The sequence below is a fragment of the Podarcis melisellensis genome (assembly GCF_964234715.1).
Source record: "Podarcis melisellensis genome assembly, chromosome: 13".
Classification (NCBI taxonomy): Eukaryota; Metazoa; Chordata; class Lepidosauria; order Squamata; family Lacertidae; genus Podarcis; species Podarcis melisellensis.
In genome coordinates this window covers 6,576,927-6,591,101 of record NC_138545.1, presented here as the reverse complement: position 1 = coordinate 6,591,101, position 14,175 = coordinate 6,576,927, and the positions used below count along the sequence as shown (strand labels likewise).

General features: G+C 48.6%; 1 protein-coding gene across 1 annotated transcript in view; it reads left to right on the top strand.

Annotated features, from left to right (window-relative positions):
• Positions 1 to 13,928, top strand: part of CPNE6 (copine 6) — a 32,174-nt gene extending 18,246 nt beyond the window's left edge. The window contains exons 7-17 of the mRNA XM_081886858.1: positions 3,362 to 3,451; positions 4,580 to 4,678; positions 6,086 to 6,172; positions 7,712 to 7,771; positions 8,834 to 8,967; positions 9,043 to 9,097; positions 9,207 to 9,258; positions 10,111 to 10,244; positions 10,989 to 11,222; positions 11,983 to 12,156; positions 13,617 to 13,928. Coding sequence (XP_081742984.1) covers positions 3,362 to 3,451; positions 4,580 to 4,678; positions 6,086 to 6,172; positions 7,712 to 7,771; positions 8,834 to 8,967; positions 9,043 to 9,097; positions 9,207 to 9,258; positions 10,111 to 10,244; positions 10,989 to 11,222; positions 11,983 to 12,105 — 1,068 coding nt within the window. The 3' untranslated portion in view covers positions 12,106 to 12,156; positions 13,617 to 13,928. The remainder of the gene's footprint in view (positions 1 to 3,361; positions 3,452 to 4,579; positions 4,679 to 6,085; positions 6,173 to 7,711; positions 7,772 to 8,833; positions 8,968 to 9,042; positions 9,098 to 9,206; positions 9,259 to 10,110; positions 10,245 to 10,988; positions 11,223 to 11,982; positions 12,157 to 13,616) is intronic.
• The last annotated feature ends 247 nt before the right edge of the window (positions 13,929 to 14,175 follow it).

The window sequence follows — 14,175 nt, the reverse complement described above, 5'->3', positions numbered from 1 at the left end:
TAACTCCCCCAAAGGCACTTTCTGGTTCTGTTGGCAAAAAACCCGATATTTTTGAAACCCCCCCCCCCCAATTCCACCACTTGAATCCTGGACAATCCAAAAATATCTGGATGTATGTCAACCCTATAATACTGCAATCATCATCTTCAGATTCATCCATGGATTGGGAAGGTGAAATTGCGCATGGGTCAGGTGGAGAAGAATGACTTGAAGGCAGGATGTGTGTGATAGGACCATGAGGAAGATATGCTGTCAGGCAGCGGGAAAAGAGGTTCGGATGTTTGGGTGGTCAAACCGTTGAAGGCTAATGGATCCATTTTAACCAGTTGCAATGGCATAAACAGAGTCTTTGCCAAAGACACCAGCTGCCTGGAACCTCTGAATCAGAATTTCTTTTCCCATGCAATCTGCCGCGGAGACACAGCCCCTGAGCTGATCCACACATAGCTTTGCCTCCTCCGCTTTTAAGTATGGGAATATGAATATAAGGGGAGTTCTTTAATCTCAGTCACTGAGAGGTCATATTTGCCCATCAGTTGGGCAGCATGATGTACCCAGTTTTTAAGGGGTAATCCATTTGAGAGCTCAATCGGACATTTTTTTGGTAGCCTAGTGTTGTCCATCTGTTGAACTCTAAACCAGGAACAGAGAATTCTTTTATCTATTGGCTCAACATGCGAGTTTTCCAACCTGACCATGGCAGATTCCACGTCTTTGGGTAACCCTAAAAGAACTTTTAAAAAATAATTCTGTGGGGGTTCCAGACCGGAGACCTTTGAGGTACCCCAAACCTCTGCACCATATAGAATCTGGGCCATTGTTTTTGCTTTATACACAGATAGAGCTGGGTTGACCAGATTTCTACCTTTACAGGCAGCGAATTTCAGAAAGGCTTTTGCTGATTTGAAGGCTTGCAATTTAATATTGGATAGCTGTGTATTCCAAGATGCCATTTCTGAATAAATCAATCCCAGATATTTAAACGTATTTACTTGGGTTATGATGTGTTCATCCTGGTGCCAAACATGCTTTTTAGAACGCTTCCCAAATACAATGTCCTGCATCTTATCATAGTTTATAGATAAAGCATTCCTCTTGCAATATGAACTTAATTTTGCAAGCAGCCGTCTCAGGCCCACCTGGGTTCTAGATACAAGTACTAGGTCACCGGGATGCAGGTGGCGCTGTGGGTTAAAGCCTCAGCGCCTAGGGCTTGCCGATCGAAAGGTCGGCGGTTCGAATCCCTGCGGCGGGGTGCGCTCCCGCTGCTCGGTCCCAGCGCCTGCCAACCTAGCAGTTCGAAAGCACCTCCGGGTGCAAGTAGATAAATAGGGACCGCTTACCAGCGGGAAGGTAAACAGCGTTTCCGTGTGCGGCTCTGGCTCGCCAGAGCAGCGATGTCACGCTGGCCACGTGACCCGGAAGTGTCTCCGGACAGCGCTGGCCCCTGGCCTCTTAAGTGAGATGGGCGCACAACCCCAGAGTCTGGCAAGACTGGCCCGTACGGGCAGGGGTACCTTTACCTTTACCTTTTACTAGGTCATCAGCATGCTATTCAGATTCATTCATGGACTGGGAAGGTGAAATTGCGCATAGATCAAATGACTTGAAGGCAAGGTGTGTGTGATAGGACCATGAGGAAGAGATGCTCTCAGGCAGCGGGAAAAGAGGTTCAGATGTTTGGGTGGTCAAACCGTTGAAGGCTAATGGATCCATATTAACCAGTTGTGTTGGCATTAACAGAGTCTTTGCCAAAGACACCAGCTGCCTGCAACCTCTGAATCAGAATTTATGTTCCCATCCTATCTGCCGCGGAGACACAGCCCCTGAGCTGATCCACACATAGCTTTACCTCCCTCCTCTTTTAAGTATGGGAATATATAAGATTAGGGACACAGGAAGTTGCCCGACCCTAAACCCAGACCCTTTTGGTCCATCTAGTTCAGTGTAGTTTACTCTGACTGACAGCAACCTTCTTAAGTAACTTGGCAAACATTTGCAAAACAATAGCAGCAGCAGCAACACGGCTAAGGTTGTTGTTACTGGTGGTGCTGGTTTACCGTATTTTTTGCTCTATAAGACTCACTTTTTCCCTCCTAAAAAGTAAGGGGAAATGTGTGTGCGTCTTATGGAGCGAATGCAGGCTGCACAGTTATCCCAGAAGCCAGAACAGCAAGAGGGATCACTGCTTTCACTGCGTAGCGATCCCTCTTGCTGTTCTGGCTTCTGAGATTCGAATATTTGTTTTCTTGTTTTCCTCCTCCAAAAACTAGGTGCGTCTTGTGGTCTGGTGCGTCTTATAGAGCGAAAAATATGGTATATTATCTCAGTTTGTTCCACGGTTTCCCCACAAGGATTTTCACCCAAGTATTTATTTTCTTTTACTTAACAAAATCCATGTACCTCTTGGTTGTATGCAAACCTCTTAAGCAGTTTACAAGAAATATTAAAGGTTTCGATCAAAAACAGTTAACAACACATAGAGAGAGACCGGTAATTTAAAATGAACAGCAAACAGTGTTTTAATCTTGTTTTTTTTATGCTGTGAACACCCCTGAGGGTGAAGGGTAGTATACTAAATAAATAAATAAACAAACAAAAGGGATTGAAACTTGTCAACATCTATGTGTCTGGTTAGGCTTGCCTAGGCAAAAATGTTTCTAAAAAATACAGTGAAGTCCTTGCTTGATAATTATAAGCAGTGAGTTCCATTGTGCTCATTCCAGCACACGAAAAGGTTGATTTCTTGCAACTGCAGAACAAGTACTTTATTTACTTGAGTCTAAGGCGCCATCGAGTCTAATGCACGCCTCAATTTTCAGAACCTTGAAACCAAAAAAGGATTTGCTGGCGAACGCAAATGTGGCATCGAATCTAATGCGCACCTTAATTTATGCATTGTAATTTGGCCCAAAAAAAGGTGTGCATTACATTTGAGTAAATAAATACAGTATTTTGGGGGCTTGTAACAGTGCCAGTTTTGCAGATACGGTGTACAACAATAAGGACTAGAAGAAACTTGGTACGTTCAAAATCTTCATGACAATCACTCAGCAAGATGAGAAGGCAGCAGATACAGTGCTTAAACAAGCCGCTTCATGTAAGATAAGAGTCTCAAGGTCCAAACCAAAACATCCGGGCAAGGCTAGCTCGACAGAACTCTCTGTGAAGGGTATCCTGGAATTTCGGTGCAGCCACCAAAAAGTCCCCGTCGCTTTAGGCTGGCCTGGACAGGAGAGTAGAGATCCATTTTGGGGAGAGAAAGTTGTGTGATGTGAGTGACAGGAGGGCGGGAACGACTTTGGTACCAGTTTGTGGGTCAACTTGATTTTTGTGCATTTCCTTTCCCATCATGTGCCAGGTGGTGAAGAACAACTTGAGCCCCCGATGGCAACCTTTCCGTGTCTCCCTGCAGTCCCTGTGCAGCTGCGATCCGGGGAAAAGCATCCGGGTGAGCTTCCTCTGGAGCGCGGGAACACCAGGAGAGTCAAAGGGGTGGGGGGCGGGGGTTAGGGCAGGGGGTCAAGGACCTATGGGGAAACAGGGGCACATTGGGACCCAGGCACCCAGGGTAAACATAATGTTATTTTTATTTTTATTATATTTATATAGGGTTGTAATAGGGGTGGCATATTTCAAAAAGTAAAATTCCTGACACCCGTTGAGCTTTTTTGGGGAAACCATGCATTCGGGTTTCCCCTGACATTTTCCCAATTCCTCCTTGATGCCAGTTCTATGCCCGAAAACCAGGACTTGTCAGGAATTTTCCTGATTTATGGCAAGCCTAGGCTATAAGGTGGCATGGTGTTATATTCCACCCTGGGATATTTTGATGAAGTGAAGCATATAAATTTAATAAATAATAAGTTGTTATAATAAATAATGGCTGGACTCTTTCTGTGTGTGCATGTTTCTGTGTGCTGCATTCACGATTTCAGGTGTTGGGACAGGTATAAATAAAATTCTTCTTCTTCTTCCCATCTTAAGCACACTTCCCCAGGGGATTAGAACCCATTGCACTTAAGTCCATATGCTTAGGAACGTTTGCGTAAACTTGGCTGAGCAAAGAGCATTCCATTAAAATTAAAATTAAATTAACATGTTCACATTCTTTCGGTACAGTGGTACCTCGGGTTAAGAACTTAATTCGTTCCGGAGGTCCGTTCTTAACCTGAAACTGTTCTTAACCTGAAGCACCACTTTAGTTAATGGGGCCTCCTGCTGCCGCCGCTCCCCGGAGCACGATTTCTGTTCTCATCCTGAAGCAAAGTTCTTAACCCGAGGTACTATTTCTGGGTTAGCGGAGTCTGTAACCTGAAGCATCTGTAACCTGAAGCGTCTGTAACCCGAGGTACCACTGTATTGTGTTAGCCTTTTCTTCTGGGTTTAGAAGCCACGGGCAATTAGAACAGACAGTTTCAATCATTCTGGGTCTCACATCGGGATTTCCCACAATACTGATGGGACTTGAACTTGTTTGTTGCATTTTTTGTGTAGACAAACCACAGGAGCAGGTATCCCCAGGGCGCCTGGTCCCCATTCCCAGCCTCTCACCTGCTTTCTCCTCCTCTCCTCCTAGTGCATCATCTACGACCACGACTCCAGCGGAAAGCATGACTACATCGGCGAGTTCAGCACCACTTTCCAGGAGATGCTTCAGGCTGCCTCGGGGGATGAGGTAGTTTGAACGGTCAGCCGGGAATGATGCCCCGGGGTGTGGGGCAGCGAGGAAAGCGGAGAAGAGTGAGGACAGGCCTCGCGTGAAAACAGAATTTGGTGACGGCCCCTTAGTTATGGGAGGGGGCGTGTCCTGTGTGAGAGGGAGGCCATGCCCACTTTGGTGCACACCGACTGCTGATATGCAGCAGGTGAGCTGTCGCTGAATGGGTCCCCCGTCCCAGGAAAGCCAGCCAACTCTGGGTTTGAGCCTTGAAGTCTAACACCTGTACAGTGGTACCTCGGGTTAAGTACTTAATTCGTTCCGGAGGTCTGTTCTTAACCTGAAACTGTTCTTAACCTGAAGCACCACTTTAGCTAATGGGGCCTCCTGCTGCTGCCGCTCCGCCGGAGCACGATTTCTGTTCTCATCCTGAAGCAAAGTTCTTAACCTGAAGCACTATTTCTGGGTTAGCAGAGTGTGTAACCTGAAGCATATGTAACCTGAGGTACCACTATACTGGCAAATGCCGGAATCCAGCAATCTTTGACTGCAGAAATCTTCCCAGTCCTTTTCTCCTTGCCCCCAATACTCCTGGAAAGTGTGTATTTTTTTGGGGGGGGGGGAAGAACGATGCAAAGGGATGCAACAGAGGTCGGTCAAAACCGTGGTTTGGAGGAAAGAGACTGGTTGGCGCGTATGTGCCCAAACATCTGCCTTCTGCATGGCTGGGTCTATTACTGTGCAAAGGCCAGAGTTGCACCGGTTGCTCCGCCCCTTTCCTTCTGGCCCCGCCCCCTCTGCCTCTGGCCCCGCCCACCTCTGACAAGCGCCTCTGCCGTTCTTGGGCAGAGAAGGTTCCCCGCTCTGGCCCAGGAGCCTGGTTTGGGAGTTCGCCAGAAGCATCTGTTCCCTCCTTTGGCACAATGGGTCAATGCGTCTGGCTGTTAACAAGAAGGCTGGCGGTTCGAGCCCACCCGGGAATAGCTGTGGGCAGGATTCCTGCATTTTTCTACATTTGGTTGGGAGCCGCCCAGAGTGGCTGGGGAGACTCAGCTAGATGGGCGGGGTATAAATAATAAATTATTATTATTATTATTATTATTATTATTATTATTATTATTATTATTATATTCTGCCTTCTTCGCCAGCTCGAGGAGCAGAGCGGTGGCCTCTGTGAGCCCCTGGATGGATCCAGCAAAGCTCTCCTTTGACTTTGGTGGTCTGTATAATTAATAATAATAATAATAATAATAATAATTTATTTATACCCCACCCATCTGGCTGGGTTTCCCCAGCCACTCTGGGCGGCTTCCAACAAAGCATTAAAATACAGTAGTCTGTTAAACATGAAAAGCTTCCCTAAAGAGGGCTGCCTTCAGATATCACGTGGTGCTCAGAAAACCCTGTCTCCTTCTCTCCCGGCAGGTGAAATGGGAATGTATTAACCATAAATATCAAGAAAAGAAAAAGCACTACAAGAACTCCGGGTATATTGTCCTCGCTCAGTGCAAGGTAAGTCGGCAGTCCGGACGTCGTCATTATTGTATCGCACAGACAATCTAGGGAATTGTTGTTGGCGTCTGTCTGTCTCGAGGGACAATGGAGTGTGCCTTTGGGGGTGAAGTCAAACCGCTGTTTTAGTAACCCCAAAGTGATCTCCCCAGGGCACAAGCCTGGGCAGCGTGTCTGGAGGACGACAAGACCCCCTTCCCAGCCTGGCTGATGTGGTCCAACAGAAAACAGAGCAGGACGTTTGGCACCAGTTTGGCTGCAGGAGATGCTGGAAAGAGGCTTGCAAGGCCCCATCCAACCATTTTAGGGACTCCATTTTGGATCTGAGTAGGGTTTGCTCCTTAGCCTTTTCATCCGTAGATATCCCACAAAACAGTGGAGGTTTAGGACCAGAGTTTTCCTTCTCCTAGATGGGCTCCCTTTCCAGGTGGGTGAGCCCCACCTGCCCCTCACTTCCTTCTACAAGACATGTAGAAACCACCTTTTTAAAAAAATATATATTATTTAATCATTTTTTCAATACAAACAACAACCACAAAAAACACATACAACAAAAACCACAAGAACACTAATAACACAGAAGAAGTGTGCATGCACACGAAAGCTCATACCAAGAACTAACTTAGTTGGTCTTTAAGGTGCTACTGGAAGGAATTTTTTTTGTTTTGACTAATAACACAATTTAACATAGAAACCACCTTCTTGACCATGGGTAGGCAAACTAAGGCCCGGGGGCTGGATCCGGCCCAATCGCCTTCTCAATCCGGCCCACGGAGGGTCCGGGAATCAGTGTGTTTTTACATGAGTAAAATGTGTGTTTTTATTTAAAATGCATCTCTGGGTTATTTATGGGGCATAGGAATTCGGTCTTTTTTCAAAATATAATCCGGCCCCCCACAAGGTCTGAGGGGCAGTGGACCGGCCCCCTGCTGAAAAAGTTCGCTGACCCCTGTTCTTGACCATCAGACCCATTCTTGGTCGCCTCCACTCAACCAATTTTTGCATGCAGAGAATGTGGTCTAGGGAATATTGAGCATTCGAAAACAACTCCCCCCAAAAAACCAGGCAATTGCCTTTGAAGTTCTTAAGCTGGGAAGCGCTTAATTAGTGCAAAGCGATAAAAGCCTTTGGTGATGCTCTTGAGAACCTCAGCATTTGCAAACCTTGCCCTCTTCCTAAAACATTGGTTCTGTTCTCAGGAACAGATGAGTCAAGTTGCTGATTATTGTTTGGGTGGCTGGCTGCTGGAGCCTCGATGCAGAATCAGGGATTGCTTCATCCACCAGGGCAAGGGAGCTGGACCTTTGGGGTTCCACCACCCCCATCTAAACAATATATTTTTCAGAAGACGCCTGAAAGGAGGCAAGGACAGTTCCTGCAAAACGTCTACTGGCAGGGAGTTCCACAGGGCGGGATCTGCCACACTGAGTCCCTAGGGAAGGCTGACCAAATCTCAGGGGTGTGAGTGGGGAGTCACCAGAAATTGGGGGAATTTGAAAATGGCTGACAATATTCCTTTCCTCCCTTTTCCCTTTGCAGATGGAGAAAGTTCACACCTTCCTGGATTACATCATGGGTGGTTTACAAATTTCCTTCACGGTAAGGAAAAGAGAATTATGAATTTGGTAATATTATTGTTTATGAAAAGTATTTTTTATTTCTTTTCTTTTTTTAGTTTGCATTTTGGAAAACATGTATATTGTTGTTGTTGTTGTTTGGTCGTTTAGTCGTGTCCGCCTCTTTGTGACCCCATGGACCAGAGCACACCAGCCACTCCTGTCTTCCACTGCCTCCCGCAGTTTGGTCAAACTCATGCTGGTATCTTCAAGAACACTATCCACCCATCTCATCCTCCGTCGTTCCCTTCTCCTTGTGCCCTCCATCTTTCCCAGCATCAGGGTCTTTTCCAGGGAGTCTTCTCTTCTCATGAGGTGGCCAAAGTCTTGGAGCCTCAGCTTCAGGATCTATCCTTCCAGTGAGCACTCAGGGCTGATTCCCTTCTGAATGGAGAGGTTTGCTCTTCTTGCAGTCCATGGGACTCTCAAGAGTCTCCTCCAGCACCATAATTCAAAAGCATCCATTCTTGGGCGATCAGCCTTCTTTATGGTCCAGCTCTCACTTCCATACATCACTACTGGGAAAACCATAGCTTTAACTATGTTTAACTTTGTTGGCAAGGTGATGTCTCTGCTTTTTAAGATGTTGTCTTTTTTTTTTAACACTATAAACACATTTCTATAAACATGTGTTTATAGTGTTAAAAAGAAAAGAAAAAGAGAATTGGTGGGCAGAAGACCTCAGGAGGGCCAAAAGGAGGTAGACACCTCAGGGAAGATCTACCTTGGTGTAAGACGCGTTCCTTCACAAGTTACGTTCAATGAGTGTGCAGTTTGTGTATCTTTGTGCACAATGTTCACCAGAGTGCAGAGTCTCTGTGTCCGTTTACACGGCAGTCTAGCTGCACAAATCGACAACGTTGCACTCTTTGCACATCTCCGGATTTTGGGGCGCTGTTCTCTGATCAAGTAACGTGAGGGAAATTGCAGGTTATCTCAAGCCTCACCCGGCAAGCTTATTGGCAAAACGGGGGTGCGACCCCGGATTTTGTCAAGAGGACACCGTAACCCTGGCACCCCTCGCTCTGCTTTCTCACTTGTCCAGGTGGCCATCGACTTCACAGCCTCCAACGGAGACCCCCGCAGCGAACACTCCCTGCACTTCATCAACCCGAAGGAGCCGAACGAATACCTGAAGACCTTGTCCTCCGTGGGCGAGATCTGCCAGGACTATGACAGGTAACGTTTGTGCTCTGCACGCGGGCAGGAAGCCATGCCGCTCGTTCCTCAGTGACCCAGATTTTTCTCTTCCAGCGACAAGCAGTTCCCGGCGTTTGGCTTTGGCGCACGGATTCCTCCAGACTTTGAGGTAAACCCTGGGGGATTCTGGGATCAGGTTAGACGGGGCTGGCAGTGAGTCATCCATCCTCTTTTGTTCTCGCTCGGTGACCTTTTTCTCCTCCTTTGTCTTTTCCTAGGTGTCTCACGATTTCGCCATCAACTTTGAGCCGGACAACCCGGAATGTGAAAGTACGAAGCTCAGATGCGTTTAGGAAAGGCGGGATATATTTTAGGGCAGAGGTTGAGATTGAAAACCTGGGGCTTTTGAGGTGTGGGAAGGAATGGAATGACACTGGAGAGGAAGAAAGCTCTAGAGGCCTTAAGAAATAAAAACAGGGATGCAGTCCAGACATGAGCTGTATACACACCACACATTTAAATCGCATCCTCTACAAATTTCCCTTACGGAGCTACAAATCTCAGCACCCTTAACAAACTACAGTTCCCAGGTCCTTTGTGGGGAGTCTTTTAAACATAGCATGTGTACAGAGCCTCTGTTGCAAAAACTTGGGTGAGGATAGGCCATCGTTTTCCAGCCTGACGCCCGCCCATCTGACTCTGGGTGGCTTCCAACATATATAAAAAACATAATTAAACATTAAAAGAAACTTCCCTCTACAGAGCTGCCTTCAGATATCGTCTAAAGTTTGTAAAGTTACATATCTCCTTGGCTCGGGGGTCAGATGACTGCCTTTAATTTTCTTCGATGAAAATAATAATAATAATAAATTTTATTTATATTGCGCCCTCCCCAGCTGAAGCCGGGCTCAGGGACATCCTAAGGAAAAGCGGGACATTCCAGGATCAAATCAGAAACCAGGACAGCTTCTGTAAATCCAGACTGTCCTTGGAAAATAGGGACACTTGGGACCTGCGCCAATTGCATAATGCGCCTGGTGCCTAGTTAATTTTGAACACTGTTTGGCCACCATGAGAAAGGATTCTGGACTAGGTGATCCAGCAGGCTGTTCTCACATTCGTGGTATAGAAGCATTTCTGTCACCTGAGCTCCTTCATTTCCTGTCCACTCGTCCCCCACAGGGATCGCTGGCGTGATTGAGGCCTACAAACGCTGCCTGCCCCAGATCCAGCTCTATGGCCCAACCAACGTCGCCCCCATCATCAACAAGGTGGCGGCTCCTGCAGCTGAAGAGGAGAAAACAGGGCTGCCAACGGTACGTGAAGATGCGCCTGGGGGCATTGGGGCAGGAATATTTGGATGCGGGCAGCGCTGTGGTCTAAACCACTGAGCCTCTTGGGCTTGCCAATCAGAAGGTCGGCAGTTCGAATCCCTGTGACGGATTCGAGCTCCTGTTGCTCTGTCCCAGCTCCTGCCAACCTAGCAGTTCAAAAGCATGCCAGTGCAAGTAGATAAATAGGTACCTCTGAGGCAGGAAGGTAAACGGCGTTTCCGTGCGCTCTGGTTTCCCTCACAGTGTCCCATTGTGCCAGAGGCAGTTTAGTCCTACTGGCCACACAACCGCTCCCTCGGCCTGAAAGTGAGATGAGCGCCACATCCCCATAGACACCTTTGACTGGACTTAACCGTCCAGGGGTCCTTTACATTTACCTTTACAGTGGTACCTCAGGTTACAGATGCTTCAGGTTACAGACGCTCCAGGTTACAGACGCTTCAGGTTACATATTCTGCTAACCCAGAAATAGTACCTCGGGTTAAGAACTTTGCTTCAGGATGAGAACAGAAATGGCGCAGCAGTGGTATGGTGGCAGCAGAAGGCCCCATTAGCTAAAGTGGTACCTCAGGTTAAGAACACTTTCAGGTTAAGAACGGACCTCCGGAACAAATTAAGTTCTTAACCTGAGGTACCACTGTATTTGGAGCAGAGGGAAGGAGCCCAGGGGAGGCTCTGGCTGAGTTTGGGCCTGGGTCCAACCCCGTCGCCTTTCTCTCTCCGCAGAAGTACCGTGTGCTGCTGATTCTGACGGACGGCGTGGTGAGCGACATGCCTGAGGCGTGTGACGCCGTGGTCCGGGCCTCCCGCCTTCCCCTCTCCATCATCATTGTGGGCATTGGCAACGCCGACTTCTCCGACATGCGAGAGCTCAATGGGGACCGCGGGATGCTGGAGTCCGACGAGGGCCGGGCCGTCCGCGACATTGTCCAGTTCGTGCCGCTCCGTGAATTCAAGAAGGTGAGGGAGCCTCCCTGGAAACTTCAGGACGCAGATATAAAAAGACATCCTTTTTTGCGTGGTTAGACTATGGAACTCACTGCCACAAGAGGCAGTGACTGCCACCAACATAGATAGCTTTTTTATATATATATATTATTTTTTATTAATTTTAACATATAAATTATAAAATGTACCACAAAACCTATCACTTATACAATCTTTTTAGACTTCCATCAGCACCTCTGATGATCCACCGTTTTAACCACTTCTTATGCATTTCACAGCGGGTGGCGCTGTGGGTTAAACCACAGAGACTAGGGCTTGCTGATCAGAAGGTCGGCGGTTCGAATCCCTGCGACGGGGTGAGCTCCCGTTGCTCCTGCCAACCTAGCAGTTCGAAAGCACATCAAAGTGCGAGTAGATAAATAGGTACCGCTCTGGCGGGAAGGTAAACGGCGTTTCCGTGCGCTGCTCTGGTTTGCCAGAAGCGGCTTAGTCATGCTGGCCACATGAGCTGGAAGCTGTACGCCGGCTCCCTCGGCCAGTAAAGCGAGATGAGCGCCACAACCCCAGAGTCGGCCACGACTGGACCTAATGGTCAGGGGTCCCGTTACCATTACCTGCCTACCAGGGCCCAGTGGGAGTGTCTCTCGCAGAGTTCTCTGTAGCAAACTTGCAGGAAAACTCTGTGAGCTTCAGCCCCTGTCGTGTGCCCTATCTAGCAAGGCACAGATTGTTGGTTTGACTGCATTTTTAAATATATTTTTCCCTTGTCTAGGCTCCACCCAATGCTCTGGCCAAGTGTGTTCTGGCTGAGGTCCCCAAACAGGTGGTGGAATACTATGGTAGCAAGGGCATCGCCCCAGCAACACAGAGGTCCTCTCCCCCCCTGCCCCAGTGAGACCCACGCGCACCTATCCCCCCATGGGCATGGTCTGTCCAGCACCTTAATGTGAGTTTCACGAAAGGGGGTGTGCGGGAACAGGAAGCAGATGGCGATAACGGAGACATGGGAAAGATGGAGATTGGCGGGAGAGTAGGAGGGTGTTGACAGGAGGAAGGAGACAGCGGAAGCTTTGATCCACAGATGGGCTGAGAGATAAGATTCGGGGAAATGACAAAATGGGCCCAAGCACTTGAATTTCAACAAGCAGGGTGTGGGTGGGTGTGTCCCGGGTTCAAATCACCCCCTATAGCCAGGGACGCTACCTCACAGAGTTGTAGTGAGTGGAGAATGAGACAGTAACGACACAAGCTCATTTATTTTATTTATTACATTTATATTATAAGGGACGCGGGTGGCGCTGTGGGTTAAACCACAGAGCCTAGGGTTTGCTGATCAGAAGGTCGGCGGTTCGAATCCCCGCGACAGGGTGAGCTCCCGTTGCTCGATCCCTGCTCCTGCCAACCTAGCAGTTCGAAAGCACGTCAAAGTGCAAGTAGATAAATAGGTACCGCTCCAGCGGGAAGGTAAACGGCGTTTCCGTGCGCTGCTCTGGTTCACCAGAAGCGGCTTAGTCATGCTGGCCACATGACCCGGAAGCTGTACGCTGGCTCCCTCGGCCAATAAAGCGAGATGAGCACCGCAACCCCAGAGTCGGCCACGACTGGACCTAATGGTCAGGGGTCCCTTTACCTTTATGATCTCTTCCAAGGATCTTGAGGTAATGGAAATGGTTTTCCTCCCCCCCATTTCATCCCCACAACAACCCTGTGAGGTAGGTCAGGCTAAAGAGACGGTGAGTGGCCTAAGGCCACACCCAGTGAGCATTGTGGCCATAGCTGTCAACTTTTCCCTTTTCTTGCGAGGAATCCTATTCGGAATAAGGGACTTTCCCTTAAAAAAGGGAAACCTTGACAGCTATGATTGTGGCTGAGGGGAGATTTGAACCCGTTACTCGATCCGTTACGCCGCACCGTCTCTCCTTCGAGGTAGGGTGGGTGATCAACCTGACCAATCGAAATCAGAGGGTCTTTGGCAGTGGCAAAATGGCAGGCATGTCCCAAGATGGCTGCCTTTGAATTGTGGACCGCTATCAGTTGGCGGACGACTGGAACGCCAGACGGGAGGCGAGTTCTAGAGATGGGTGGGATGTTTTGTCGTCCCCTGTTTCTACTTGCATACATGATGCCCCTGGCGCAAGCAACATGTCATCCTGCGGCAATCATGGCCGCTGGTGGAAGCGGGACAGCGTATTTAAATGCCTCAGAAGGAAGCGCTGGGGAGTGGGCGCAAAATGGAGGGGCCTACTGTATGTCCCCTCCAGCTGAAGACTCCTTGAAACCTGGACCTGCCCCCTGGAAGGGGTGGCTATAACGTGAGGCCCCTTTTTTGAGACATGCGCACAGACATGTGCTCACCTGGGCTCACAGGTTCTCTCCTTTCTTCCCCTCCCTTCTTTCTCTGCGCAGGTGCCTGTTTCTCTTTACCCACACCTTTGTCTTCCAGCCCTCGGTCCTGTAGGCGCCCTCCCACCCTCCCCTCTGCCTCTTCAGGTGGGGAAGAGAGAGAATGAGAAAGAGAGAGAGAGAGAGAGAGAGAGAGAGCGCACTTCGCCTCTGGCCTTGGGCCTCCACCCACGACTCAGGACGGCAGCGGGAACTGCATTCCATCCAGACGTTCTCAGCTGTTCCCCATCTTCCTCCCCCTCACAGATCCTCACCCCAGATAAGCCTGCGACTGTGACTCCCATCTCCTTTAATAAACCAGCTCTCTTGAACACAGCTTGTCTCCCCCCAAAAAACTGGGCTCTCTTCTTTCCCCCTCCTTCTTCTCTCTGCCTCTAATCTCTCGCAAAGGTCTAGAAAAACGGGAGACGGTCGGCGCCTGTTTTCGCAGTGGTGAACGTTCATATTTTTCTTATTGATTAGAATCATTTGTCGGCTTGCTTTCCTTCTTGCAAAAAGTTAACTCAAAGGTAATTACAGCCAGCAGCTCTCCTTCAGTGGAGATCTTTAAACAGGTCAGGGA